Source organism: Scatophagus argus, chromosome 13 (assembly GCF_020382885.2).
Source record: "Scatophagus argus isolate fScaArg1 chromosome 13, fScaArg1.pri, whole genome shotgun sequence".
Classification (NCBI taxonomy): domain Eukaryota; kingdom Metazoa; phylum Chordata; class Actinopteri; family Scatophagidae; genus Scatophagus; species Scatophagus argus.
Window position 1 is genome coordinate 13,183,294 of NC_058505.1, and position 13,565 is coordinate 13,196,858.

General features: G+C 44.3%; 1 protein-coding gene across 8 annotated transcripts in view; it reads right to left on the minus strand.

Moving 5' to 3' along the window:
* Positions 1 to 73: 73 nt before the first annotated feature.
* LOC124069005 (myomegalin-like) overlaps positions 74 to 13,565 on the minus strand; it is a 41,226-nt gene continuing 27,734 nt past the window's right edge. For 2 of the 8 annotated variants that reach the window (XM_046407677.1, XM_046407669.1), the window contains 24 exons: positions 13,181 to 13,499; positions 12,688 to 12,892; positions 12,452 to 12,568; positions 12,063 to 12,328; positions 11,739 to 11,953; positions 11,437 to 11,554; positions 11,195 to 11,312; positions 11,028 to 11,082; positions 9,436 to 9,683; positions 9,250 to 9,354; positions 8,989 to 9,150; positions 8,583 to 8,840; positions 8,304 to 8,435; positions 8,087 to 8,203; positions 7,806 to 7,995; positions 7,594 to 7,715; positions 7,049 to 7,285; positions 6,822 to 6,923; positions 6,412 to 6,632; positions 6,184 to 6,327; positions 5,815 to 5,953; positions 5,258 to 5,304; positions 4,946 to 5,000; positions 74 to 3,016 (listed from right to left, as the gene is read on the minus strand). In XM_046407677.1, coding sequence (XP_046263633.1) covers positions 2,886 to 3,016; positions 4,946 to 5,000; positions 5,258 to 5,304; positions 5,815 to 5,953; positions 6,184 to 6,327; positions 6,412 to 6,632; positions 6,822 to 6,923; positions 7,049 to 7,285; positions 7,594 to 7,715; positions 7,806 to 7,995; positions 8,087 to 8,203; positions 8,304 to 8,435; positions 8,583 to 8,840; positions 8,989 to 9,150; positions 9,250 to 9,354; positions 9,436 to 9,683; positions 11,028 to 11,082; positions 11,195 to 11,312; positions 11,437 to 11,554; positions 11,739 to 11,953; positions 12,063 to 12,328; positions 12,452 to 12,568; positions 12,688 to 12,892; positions 13,181 to 13,499 — 3,823 coding nt within the window. In that variant the 3' untranslated portion in view covers positions 74 to 2,885. Of the gene's footprint in view, positions 3,017 to 4,911; positions 5,001 to 5,257; positions 5,305 to 5,814; positions 5,954 to 6,183; positions 6,328 to 6,411; positions 6,633 to 6,821; positions 6,924 to 7,048; positions 7,286 to 7,593; positions 7,716 to 7,805; positions 7,996 to 8,086; positions 8,204 to 8,303; positions 8,436 to 8,582; positions 8,841 to 8,988; positions 9,151 to 9,249; positions 9,355 to 9,435; positions 9,684 to 11,027; positions 11,083 to 11,194; positions 11,313 to 11,436; positions 11,555 to 11,738; positions 11,954 to 12,062; positions 12,329 to 12,451; positions 12,569 to 12,687; positions 12,893 to 13,180; positions 13,500 to 13,565 lie in introns of all 8 variants that reach the window. The other 6 variants (XM_046407670.1, XM_046407671.1, XM_046407673.1 and 3 more) reach the window with 6 other exon arrangements.

Below are 13,565 nucleotides of genomic sequence, written 5' to 3' on the forward strand. Positions count from 1 at the left end.
TGCTAGCGACAGTGCAGGCAAAAGTTCTGAGGGATTCAAATACAACAAACTCAACAAAGGTAAACCACGCACAGGCTTTTAAAGTGTTTTATTCATTCTTTCTTTTCCAAAATCTTTCATTGATAATACTTTGGCCAACACAGCACACTGTTAACTGTCATCAGAGACAGGATCCATTTGAGTCCTGTATCGGCTTTCTAGTTTGTTATGCATATACGACAAGCGGCTTTCCATTCACATAAAAACTGCACCAATCACATAGCGCTATATACATACGCATCTTAGGACCAACAATACATTGTTTCAAACAGCTGTTTGATTCCCTTCTTAATAACAAAATGCAAAAAGGCTTTGTTTATGCTCTAACAAGGTGCTTTGTGGATATCAGTCATTGGCTTTCTTTTTTTGTTTTGTTTTTTCTTTACAATAGACAAATCTTCAAAACTCATACCTTTAACTCATTTGATTCCAAAAGGTAACATCAAACTTTTCACCTCTGTTGAAATACTTGGCAACTTTTGTCTTTTTGCTTAAGACACGAGCGCAAACAAAACCTAATTTGGTGGATGTCAGGTAGACAAGCGCTAGTTCAAGGCCATTTCTACCACTGAGAGCAGACTGAAGAAGCTCTCAAGCTAAATTTAAAGGCAAGCGAAGCAACATTAATCAGAGCTTTATTATAGGTGAACGATAAATGTGATCAGTGACTTAGATATCACAAAGGCATAGATTGTGATTTCTTATCAGATGCAGCCTATGTGACTAACTGATTCAAAGTGACACATTCCTCTAATATACACTGCATATAAATCATACATTGCAAGAAGTGAATGTAGCAAACATACTTCAAACACAACAATGTTTAACATCAAAATTAAAAATATAACACTATTGCACAGCTACCCAGAAAATCAACTTTGCAAAAAGCAAATGTTGGATGTTCACACTCAGGCACACACACTCGTTCACACACACACATGCACACTCATTCATACAGGAAAATTCACACAGGTTATTTACAGTATAACATGGCAAATGTACAGCAAGAAAACAAATTAAATGTGAAGCAGAGCTGTTGTGAGTGAATTACAGAACAATGATCCTACCAGTAGCACACCAAAGTTTGCATCATCTGTAAGAACTTGATAACCTATATTTTGCCATGGCCATGGGAATGCTAAGACAACCTGAACCAAGAGGAATAACACAAAGACAACAACATACAGCCTTGTGGGAAAAATCCACTCTGAGTTGAATTTTGGTCCTGAAAAGGAGCTAATTTCTGTCGCACAATTGGAAATAAACGCAACCAGCTGTCTAACGGTTACCATCTCTGTGGTTCTGGAGGCCCTTGAAAAAAAAACAGGGCACCTCTATATCCCTGCGGTCTGATCAGACCCGGGTTTGTCATTCGCATGGATAAGGCAAGTCAAAGTGAAAGTAAAGAGTTCAAACTTTGGCAAGTATTGGCAATCCCCTGTTCCATAGCTTAGATTTGACCATTCACAATCTCTGACATGCATCAACACTCCAGATATAACATACAATCGTAATACTGATTGTGTTCTAACTTTATTATGAGTGTGACTAATAACCCAGTGTCAAGCAATGAAATAATAATAACCCACTGCAGCATGATCATTCAATAAACATCATTATTGCACATGCTCGTATGAGAACTCCTACAGAGGAGCTTGAATACGCGTGTTTAGCCTGGTTCCATTTGAGCACTTTAACCTCTTTTTTGTTTTTTACATTTTCTACATCCCAATCAAACCGATCAAAGCCTTGAGCATTGAATTGACCCCTCTCCCCTGCATTTGACTTTTTCAGTACTTCAAATTCAGTAGCCAGATGCACCATTAGGACCTAAAAGAGGAGGCTTGTGACTAAAATGGAACCTTTCTGTGGCTTTTGTTTTGCTATTCATAACCCTTGGCAGATGGCTGACATACCATTCATAAGCTTCCTCCACAAATACAGTTACAACTAGTACACGACTACTGAGCAGCGACCACGTACCTCCTCTACATTCCTCCACTGTGTGTAGTGATACATCATGGGTGTCACTGTTCTTTGCATTGCATTTGCAAAAAAATCTTGTCAATAAAAGAGCCACAAGAAGTAAACTTGCATTTCTGCGGCAGTCAGAGTTGAGGATGTCTTGTCTCTGAGTGAGCCATTTTCAACCACACATATGTGTGTGCGTGTGTGCAGACTTCCTCACACAAGCCACGATTAAACATGCATGAACATCTCTTCCGTCCTCAGACTGTCTGGTTCTCAGCATAGGCTCTTAGATGCTCTTAGAGAAAGATCTGGGAGTGTTTTAGAGAAACTTTATATTGTAACTAGCAAGTTAAGTTCTCACAAGTCCGTGGTTATTTTTTAATTTTCCAAATCTGGTACAATGGTGCTCAAAGTTTCTGTAATACAGCCCCTGAAACCAAACTGCCTTTATGAAAACAAACACCTGGTCTGAGATCAGTGTCCAGGAGCATCTTTGACCAGCTCCATCATTAGGACGCACATCACTGAAACCACCAGAGGCACATTTCAAACCCTTTCATCTGTCACACACTCGACAAGGAAAAACTGCTGACTTTATCACTCAAAGACAATAGTGCATGTGGTGGGAGAGGTTAGAGAGCAATGGGTGACGGGGAGAGGGTAAGGCTCAAGGTGCAGATTATATTGTGCACATATACGGCCTGGTGGATGGAAGGATGGAAACACTTTCAAGGCTGGACTGAGGTTAAGGCGGAGGTTAGGTGGGACAGAAAAGGCTTGGGTGACGGGCTGGAGGAAAGGTGGGGGGTGGTGGGTCTTGGCTATTTCAGCATAGAGGTCAGAGGTGGTGGCATTGAGGCTGGTTCTGTAATAGTCTAAAGCAGGCATTGGCTGCTGCGCTTCCTTGCAGCTGGACGTTGATTGGCTGCAGCTCCCGAAGCACCGCCAGTCTTCAGGAAACTGCCATCAGCAGGCCGCTCTCTGGCAATACCTCCTGGGTCCTCAGCTGGATTTTGGGACAAAAGGAGAAAGGGAAAACAGGGTGGAAATTATTATTTGACACTCCTTGTGCAGGCTGATAAAACTGGCAAACTGCCGGGAAGGTGAAATGCCAAAGGAATAACTGAACATTTTGCATTTGGCTTTCTTGCTGGGATGAGGAGATTGATACCACACAAATCTATACTGTAATTATGAAGTTAGAGCCAGGAGATGGTTAGCTTAGCTATCATGAAACAGGGGTTCTTCTCTAAGGGTAAGAATTACATCTACCAGCACCTCTAAAGCTCATCAATGAACACATGAGGGTCAGGGTTAGGGCTACTCTGTTATGCTTGTATGGTCTTAGGGGCGAGTGAAGGTGGTTGTGGCTGGGAAGGTTGTGCTAGTTGTGGGCACCAGGTGAGGGAGTCGAGTGCCAGATTATTTCTAGACTATGTGCAGTAATTCAAAAGTCACTGCTAATTATAGTTTATTTTGTTGAGTTTTGTAAGTGCAAGTAGGTATATTTTTTTACCTTCCGACAGAGCTAGGCTAACTGTTTCCAGTCTTTATGCTAAGCTAGGCTAAAAGTTCCCTGGCCTTCGCTTCACATTTAGTGCACAGACATGAGAGTGATGTCAATTTTCTCATCTAACTTTCAGCAAGAATGAGAATAAACATATTTCTAAAAATGTCAAGTTATTCCCTAAAACAAGTCACACTTCAGCAGGAAGTCCTTTGCTGCGCATAATGTTAGTTGTAATACAACTCTCAATACACAACTGTTTGCAGATGAAAAGCTGAGTGAGTGATTGGAGGATAAGCAATGGTGTTTGTCTCTCTCTCGATTACACACACACACACACACACCCACACACACACACACAAACGCACACACTCTCACACATGCACACAGCCTTGTTTCATTTGGGGACATTACATAGACTTACATTCATCTTCTGGAGGATTAGCCACCACCTAACCATAACAATAAACATTACTTGTGTGATTAGAACCCAAACCTCCACCTCACCTTAGAGCAAGTCTTCACCCTGATATTCAATGATTTATGTTGTGGGGACTTGCACAAGTGTCATGCGCATATTTTTGCGTGTGCATAATTTTGTGATGCTGTGACAGCATACATTCAGAACGGAAACTATGCAGTGTGTGTGTTATTTTGGCACTAACTGTTGAGAGCCTGAAGCTATAAATAGACTCAACCTTAACACAGGGAACATAGAAGTAAATAGCACTTTAGTGTCGTGGCAGCTTAGTCAGCGGGTGTGTGTGCAATTTGGTGTGAGTGATGTGAGTTCAGTGACAATTAACGGCTTTTTAAAACTCCTGTTCAACCTTAAATTATATTTATTTATAACAGCTGAGCAGTTGTAGTGGGGTTTTGAGATTATAAATTGAATACACACAAATATAAACATAAGAGCTGATCATGGCAGTGTCCCATAGCAAACAAGGTGACCACACATGAAGCTACTTTAAACCTCATTCAATCACTTTCTCTACAGTGAAAAGGGTCGAGGGGGGTATAACAAACGTATTCACGAAGCTCTCTCTGTGTTTGTGTGTGTGTCTGCAGTCAGCCTGTTTTCTACCCAAGGTTACTGGCAAAGCATCAGCTCCTTTATCTCCATGTTTCTCTCTAATAAACCCTCTACTCTAATAAAGCAGAAATGTAATAAAAGGCTTAAAAAAAAGTTACTTAAACCAGGATGGAGTTTGCTGTCAGACAGGATGGCAGAGCAGTGATGTCAGCATGGTTAGAAAAACAAATCCACACAAAGGTAAAAGCTGCCCCAGACCACAGAATCATCATGGCCTTTACTCTTACACCTGCTGTTTAACCAACAGGCACAAAGTGCTATAGTCAGGTTAGTGAAACAGGTTTGGGACAACGTCTACCTATTTGCAAGATCACAAGATGTCAGACGATTACCAGCATAAGGAGAGGAAGAGGAGGAGCTTAGAGAAGAAAGTCTCAGCTCATTCTTCTGGAGGGGTTTAAAGGAGGAGAGGAGAGGAGAAACAAATGCAGGACGAAGGAACAAGTGAGACAGAAAAGCCAAAAGAGATGAATTTTTACATCATAAATACCAAAAACTCAGACAGAGACTCCAGGTACATCACGACAACACTGATAAACATAATTATCAGCATTATAACACACAGGTAGCCTACATCAACCTACATCACAGGTATGACATCCTGGATGAGTGAGGGCCAATATGAAGCAATGATTTTTGCTTACCTCTAAATTTGTCCTTGCTTTCTTCAGCACATCACGAGTCCTTGACACTGAAAAAGAAAAGCAAAAAAAGAGAGATTTCTGTTTTTGTAATTAAAAAATACAAGAGCACACAGATGATAAATTCATATTAACACTTTATGTGCAAATCACAGCAGTTAAAATAGCATTTCCCTTCGGGGTTTTGCATTTGAACTTGGAATGAGAGAAATAGTCTTGTATTTTTATGTGAAATCTGCAGAGGCCAATAAGCCGCCTAGTTTATTATTTTCATCCAAGTCCCAGCCTGGAATTTCTCTGCACTTCCAAGAAGGGACAAGCAATGCTGTCTGCTAACAACCTCTCTTTCCTACTTCCTCTTGTCACACCTTACAAGGCCTTCAGTTTTACACTCGCCCTTTTTCCTCTCACACTGCCCCTGAAACACTTGATGCTCATCAGCACATTTGCACTTTGGGATACTGCACATACATGAATGAAAACAGCAGGTCCCCTTAGAGAGACTCACATAGCCATTGTGCTTACGTTACAAAATTAAATTAGGTCTCAGAAACACTTACATTGGTTGACTATGAAGTGCTCCATATTCTCCTTGGTGCGGCTGGTGCTCCTCAGTCTTTGAATTGTCCCTTTAAGCACTTCTTCCTGCTCTGATATACGCAGTTTCAGGGACAAGATCTCCTCCTGCATACACTGCTCCTACACACACACAAACTGATATTTATCAGTCGGGATGCACATAACATCAGCATATCATCAGTATTGCTTTAAAATGAAATATTGGCATTGGCCCAAAATGTTACTAAATGCTATTTGTTTACTTTTTCAAAAATTCTATATTTTTCCTATTGTTTCTCAGTTGAGTGTATCGCCAGCCTGATAATTTCAAAGATCAGACTACTCATAAAATATCACAGTGTGTCCTAAACCTTCTTAAGGTTTTGGATGGAGGGATCGGTGCTGGGCAGAGCTGCTCTCCAGAACATCTTCAGTAGAGACATCGCCTCCTCCAGAATCTGCCTCAAAGTCTTGGTGCTGGACAGCAGACTCTTCACACACCCGTAGTCCAGGACCTGCATGCAAAACTCAGTTAGATACTAGTGCTTGATGATTTGTTGCCATTGTCTTGATATTTTTTTTGGCTTTCTGGCTCTCACCAGCTCATTGCTCTGTCTCCGGTTGCCCTCCAGCAGTGATGGGCCAAGGCAGGCCTGCAGGGTTGTCTCCATGCGCTGGACAAGGCTTCGGCCCTCTAAGACCTGCTGCTGAAGAGCACTGAAGTCATCCACGTGACCGATGGTGTGGCGGCCGTTGCGGTTTGCAAACGATCCATCGGGGGCCTCCCCCTCCAGCTCAGAGTGAGGGTCAAGAGGGTCTACTGGAGATAAAAGAGCGACTATGTATTCTGGAAGGATTTTTGTATTGCAAGAAGGAGTTTTATGGAATTCATAGGTGATTAAATTATTATAGTAATAGAGCAATACAATGTCTTTACAAACAGATCGCAAATTAATAGTTAGTTATTAATAGTTTAAGCCTCATTCATGCAGTGCAGTTTAAGTCACACCATTGGCAGTGCTATGGCTGTCGTCCAGGTCGGAGTAGGGAGGACCGGGAGATCCACAGTTAAACAGTCCAATGTCCCTGACCGGTGGAGACGGAGCTGGGTCTGTGGAGCACACAGACACACAAAACAGGCTCGGACACACAGCAAACCACACCACAGCACACTAAGCCTCACAAAGATTTTGTGTAGTACTATGTCAATGTCATATCTAGCGGCATGCGTCTCACCGTGTAGCAGCTGTCGCCTGTAGAAGTTTTCTCTTTGAGGGCTGGCAGTGAGGGCAGACAGGGAGGGAGTCCGAGGAGAGCCGACACCAAGCTTCTGCTCCAGCTGCTTGTGGAGCTCCAGTTGTTTGAGGGCGCTGTTCTCCTGGACACTGTTTTGCAACTGAGCTCGCAGACTCCTCACCTCAGCAAGCAGCTCTCCCAGCTCCACCGGTAGACCCGGGAGCTCACACAGGTAGCCTGAAGAGAAAATACACAATCACTGGAGAGTGAAAATGGTTGTGCTTCAGGGCTCACTGGGGTTCAGAGGGTTTCACTGCAGAACAACTGGTTTACCATTGTAGAGGTAATTTTGGAATTATCACATCTTTCAAACTGTTCTGATGGCACAGGTTTTTGTTTGCATAAAAATGAAACAGTCACAGGGAAACTTCTTGATACTGTCAGCAGGTGGTACCAAAGTGCAAAATTCCATGGGAGCTCCCACAGTTCTTTTTATTTAAAAAGGGAGCACATTTACATTGCCAGAGTAAAACAAAGAGGCTGACCTTTGTTGGCCTTTGTGCCGGAACACACTCGATCATACACTTGTAGTTCACTCTGCAGGGAGTGGATGAGCTCCCTGCCTTCACAGAGCTGCTGCTGCAGTAGAGACACCTCATGCTGGAGCCTGAGTATACACAGATATGGCACATTACAGTAAGAAAACAGACAGATGAGTGCAATTTCTATCCACTGTTTGATCTGCAAACACACCAACCTGTTAGTTTTCTCCTGACTGGCCTGCCGTTCCTGCCTTAATGTGTGTATCTGCTGTCCCTGCTCCTGACTGTGAGCCTGAAGTCGTCTTAGCTCTTCCTTCCACTGCTCTGCCTCCAGCTCTGCTTGTTTCAGGCGGGCACGTGCTGTAAACACAGCCTCACGCAACTGCACCACCTCCTCACACGTGTCTGACAGAAGAGGAGAGTCAAGATGGGTTAAGATACACATTCAAGAATGAACAACATCATTAAAACTGCAGCTGGCTTTCAGATGACACACCTGTGCTGGCCTGCAGGCGTGACTGTAGACCCAAGTTCTCTTCCTTCAGGACTCTGATCTCATTGGACAGTTGAGTGACCGTGTCCAGCCCCTGAATGTAGATGTTTGTTGGAGCCCCTGTACAAAAATAGCAGCTATTTTATGCTATTTCTTAGAGAGAAAGAAATGATAGCGGTTGCATTGTTGGTGTTATCATAAGTGTAAAGGGCTACAGTACCTCCATCACGCCCAGCGGTGGACAGTTTCTCTTCCAGCTGCTGTCGCAGTCTCTCATTGGTCCTAATGGACTCCTCCAGACGCTGACGGAGACACCTCACCTCCCGCAAGTGTTCCTCAATGAAATTCACCCCTAGAGACAAAATGCATAATATTCTATAAATTATTTGACTCTTCTGTGACTGTATGCTCAAGTGTATTTCAGATAATTGCTAGTTTGGTGTTGTGAACGCAGGCCTAAGAGCGGCCTTGTGAGCTTATCATAAAGCTTTTTTCACACCTGCATGGTTGCCTCCTTGCTGGTGTCCGGGTGATTCAGAAAAGCTTCCAGCCGGCTGAACCATGTTGTCCATGTCCCACAAAGTCCCTCCTGTCACTGGACCTGAATCGCACTTCAGTGAGTGGCTGTCTGGAATGCCACCCAGCTGATACTGTTGAAAGGCATGATGGGATAGCTGGCTGTAGCTGGAGAGGTTGTGCTGGTTGTGGGCACCAGGTGGTAGAGTGAACAGAGGTTTATCATCGGGGACTGCAAAGTCTGTGACCACACACACAAACAAGTGGAGAAGAGTGTGAAACATGACACACACAAGAGTTTAAACCAGCTCTTTCACACATATATTATGAAAGTGTTTGTTTTACGCTTTCATTTCACACTTGGCACACACCCGCCCCCGACCCCTCACCCCTGTTCTGCTCATTCATCTTTTTGTACAGCGTGTCCAGCTCTGGGCGAACTGCGATCACAGACAGGGCCCTGGGCCGGGGGTCAGAAGTGACTTCCACACCCCAGACATCAGGGCCAGAGGGGGCAGAGAGGGAGAAGGAGACAGGCTCACTGAAAAGGGCTGGAGGAGAATGACAGGAAGTGACAGATACAGAATATGAAGGAGGAGGAGGAATAAAAAATGTGGGTACTCTGCAAGTCATATGCAGCTGTCCCATACCTCTGGAGGACTGATTGGTCAAACCCACACGGGCAGAGCAAAGCATGTTGGGACAGCTACTGGAGGACTTGAGGAAGCCATGAGGAAGACAGACAGATGGAGGGACTAAAGGAGGGGAAAGTCAAAGGATAGAAGAGGAATTTCACAGACAAGAGAAGTGAACATACGATTAAACTTTAACAATACCGTCTTGTCCTGATCCGTGTCCTGGCTGCTGCTGCCGGTGCTCCTCCTGATATTCTCTGGCGTCTAATTCAGAGCACAGCTCTAAGTCTTCATTGGTTCTGTACTCATCAGACACCAGGGAGGTTCTGTCGGATTGGTCTGTGGTCTCAGAGAGAGCGTGGCAGCTGGATGGAGTCTCTGGACGCTGCTGCAGCTTGGTGTGGAGTGACTCTATGATTTTATCTTTCTGCTGGAGCTCCTTGCTCAGCCTACATGCACGCACAAGAGAATCAACCATTTCATTCTGAAGTGATCATTTATAGCAGGCTCCTAATAGCTGTCTGGCACAGTTCACAACAGGGCTCCTGACCAACATTACTATATCACAATTGCAAAAAAAATTTTAAGAAAATAGCTTCTGAGAGTAGCTTTGGTTTTATTTGGCTGTTGGTCATACAAAACATGACCTGTGAAGACGTCAGTAATTATACAGCACATTTTTCACTATTTTCTGAGATTCTATGGGCAAAACAAAAAATTGAACATCCCTAAAAGAGTGGAAAGGAGTGAAACTAGAAAAACAGCTGCTATTATTTTATTCAAACCAATATATTATATGTTGCAATAAGCAACATGTATGAATCTATCATTTCATTGATCTTCTGACTAATCTCCTGCTGTAGGTGGACAAATCTGCAACAATTTACAAACAAACAAACAAAGTAACTGCATTTTTTCTCAGAGGAAACATGTGAACTAACTATGTGTACATTCCTCTTACTGTTTTAGCTGTCGAACCATGGACTCCCTGTGTCTCTCCAACAGCATCCTAAAAAAAACTGTCTCTCTTGCTTGGTGTTGACCCATAGAAAAAGACCACAGAGACTCTCTGTATATGGAGTTGCTCTTAGAAATCATAGATTTCCACAAAGGAGCCATCACACCAACCCAGTCCACAAAAATAAAGACAGAGTTCTTGTTGTACTACAGTCTGGTCTGTGTAAGCCTTGTCTGCGAAGATCTGGGAAAAAGAATATTCTTCTGATTGTATGCACTTAGCAAAGCCTTCTTAGACTATTTCTAAATAATGTTAGCATTTAGAGTGAATCTTAAACAAAAACTCCAGTGAAATCGCAGTAGTTATAGACGCTGAAGCACATCCATAAATAAAGACTTCGTTTAGATCCAACAGAAACCAGTAAAGAACTGTCACACGGTCCCACAGAGCCTCTTAAACCCAGGACACCTGTAAATCTATTCAACTAATGCAACTTAAGAGTGCAGGCTCCATGCTGTGGACTGTGCGTGGATTAACAACAACCTTCTGTCTCCTCTGGTTGGGGGGGGGCAGAGGAAGTGCTCTGGTTAAATAAGCTAATATAGCTTCCACAGGCCTCAGTGTTGTTGCAAAGGCTTGGAGGTAAAGATTCATCAGTTTTAATAGTAACTTTAAATCAGAGCCTACCAGCCTAAAAATGAAGGAGCATTTGCATACAGACATGAATCTTCTGCTTTGTGTTTAAATTAGATTATCACTGAGATGTGGGTCCATAAACTATTACCAATACACTGCTGCAGTGCACACACGTGTGAATATAATCAAGTTGACTCACTGCAGGGCAAGCAGCTCATGGCCTGTCTTGTCATTGTGGCTTTCTGCACGATCACCTATGGGAATAAAGCAGAGAAGATGCTGAGATGGGAGAGACGTTAAAGAAGACAATTTGAGTGCAAAAGGACCACAAGAATATGACTTTTCAAAGAAGAAGATGTCCCTTACGTCCACTGATTTTGGCGACCACTCTTTGTGCCAGGGCAGTGTTCTGTGCCAGCTGCTCTCTGAAGCTCTGACCCATGTAGTAATCAATATCATTGGCACGTAGCAGCTCCTCAAATGCCTGTAAGATGTTGAGAATTCACTGGAGTCTCAGAATGTCACTGCTGTGGTTCATATTATATGTTGAAAACTGATCAAATGTGGTTTAATGAATAATTCAATGAGAGCAGAAGGTTTCACAGTACCTTGGTGGTGTCACCCAGGTTCTGGGTGAGGATATGGCAGACTCCTTGCCCCTCTCTCATCCTCTGCCTCAGGTGGGACAGCTCACGAGCTTGTGTCTGGATCAGAGAGTTGTACTTGCTGTAAACGGAGGAGAAGCCCAGTATTAATGAAAATGGTGATATGTTTTCAGAGCATTAGAGGTTAACCATTCTTGTGTGCAGCTAATTGATTCTAGATAAAATAACGATGCTTTAGGTTACACAGGGACAAGAGAGGAATCCTTCTGTCTTTTCCCACTGTCTCTCTGTCTCTGTCCACTCACCCAGGCCAGGTGGCACATTTCTCCTCCTCTGCTTGGCCTTTGCCCTCACGTCTGGAGCTCTTCAGTTGGGCCTCCAGTGACTCAACTCGTGCCATCAGTTCTTGCAGTTCCCTGCTGGGCTTGGACCCTGAGTGAATCCCCTGGGTGTCAGACATCCAGCCTTCATCCTCTTCCACACCACTGGGGGCCGGTGATGTCTCAAAGGCCCAGTTTACCTAGAAGGTGAGCCAAAGAAAAAAAAACATTATGAAAGGCAACATTAAGGAAGTAAAATGGACCTAGAGGACGAGTCAGTAATATAGTGGCTGGATAAGGTCACACAACCTTGCGTGGGGTGCGCTCTAGGCTGGAGGCGTAGTCGCTGGTGGCGGATAGCGAGCGGACACGCAGCTGCAGCCCACGGATCACTTTGTGGCAGCGGGTCAGCTGTGAGCGGAGATCCTGGACCAGATGTTGCAGAGAGGCTGACTCACCCCTCATTTCATAAGCACCTTGGTTACTGCTGCAGTTACCAGCGTACCAGCTGCCACCTCCACCCTCGTAGACTTGGTGATGAGACAGTGATGTGCACATCTCCAGGTCATCAAACTCTGAAGGAGGGAAAGATGAAAAAGACATACTGATACATTAACAAGGATTAGTGAGTGTTTTATACAGGAGGGGAACAAAATATCGGGCACCATAGTTTGAGAGAAGTTTGGTCCATACGTTACCTGGGCTGCTGGTGTCTTCTCTCTCAGCTTCGTTCTCACTGCGACCACAAGTCTCATAACCCAAGTCCTGGAGGTCCACCTGAACCTGCTTACTGGCCTGCTGGACTGATGTCTCTGCTGCAGAGACATGAGAGGGACGATAAGTGTTTGATTAAGGGTTTGAGCACATTTTAGTTCCATAATGAGTCTAATCATATGTCTTCATTGCTTCCTGCATGTTCCTGAGTGTGACTCACTGAGCAGGTCTCTGTAGTCCTTCAGCTGTTCAGCCTGAGCGTGGACTGTTGCCTCAGACACCATCAGTCTTTCCTGCAGCTCTCTGTTCTCTTGGTGGCTCAGAGACAGATCAGAGCTCAGACGGGCCGCCTGCTCACGGAGACCTTCCTCTATATCCTGCCACAGTTCTCCCACCTCGCTGCTACCACCAGCTGGCTCCACCTCCTGCAACAGCAAAGTCAGGACTCATATAAACAACCACGGGACTGAAAAAAGAACAAAACACCCGTACATAGAGGCTGTAACTGTCTGCGCCCAGTGATGAGAAGTCAGGGAGAAAAAGAGGGCAGAACCTGGGGGCAAAGCTGTTCCAGCACAGCCCTTGCCAGCAAAGATGTTGTTTTATTCACAGAGGTGGAAGGTGACAAAACACTTTTGCTAAATTTATCTGCCGGCTACATGTCCTTTTTAAAATATAGATTCACGTGTCTTGATAAATGTGTGATGAGTTACCGTCTCAGGCTGGTGCCTGTGATGATGGGTCGTCAGAGGTCTCATGCACTGCCTCTTCCCTCGCTCGTCACTCAGGCTAACACACGGAGGACCTCGCTTCCCCACAAGCTGTGGAGGTGTTTCCTCCCCTTCTTCTTCTTCTTCTTCTTCCTCTGTATCCTCCTCCTCCTGTTCTTCCTCCTCCTCGTCCTCCTCCTCTTCGTCTTCCTCTTCCTGGATTAGGCTCTTCAGATTCTTCTTTGTGTTTGTCCTCAGTCCCACAACTTCACAGCTTTCTTTCAGGGCCTGGTTCTCCTGCTGCAGCCTCTGCAGTGCGCTCCTGGCAGGAAACGTAAAGAAAGACAAGGCCAAATTAGACATATGCACAATTAAGACACATCAACAG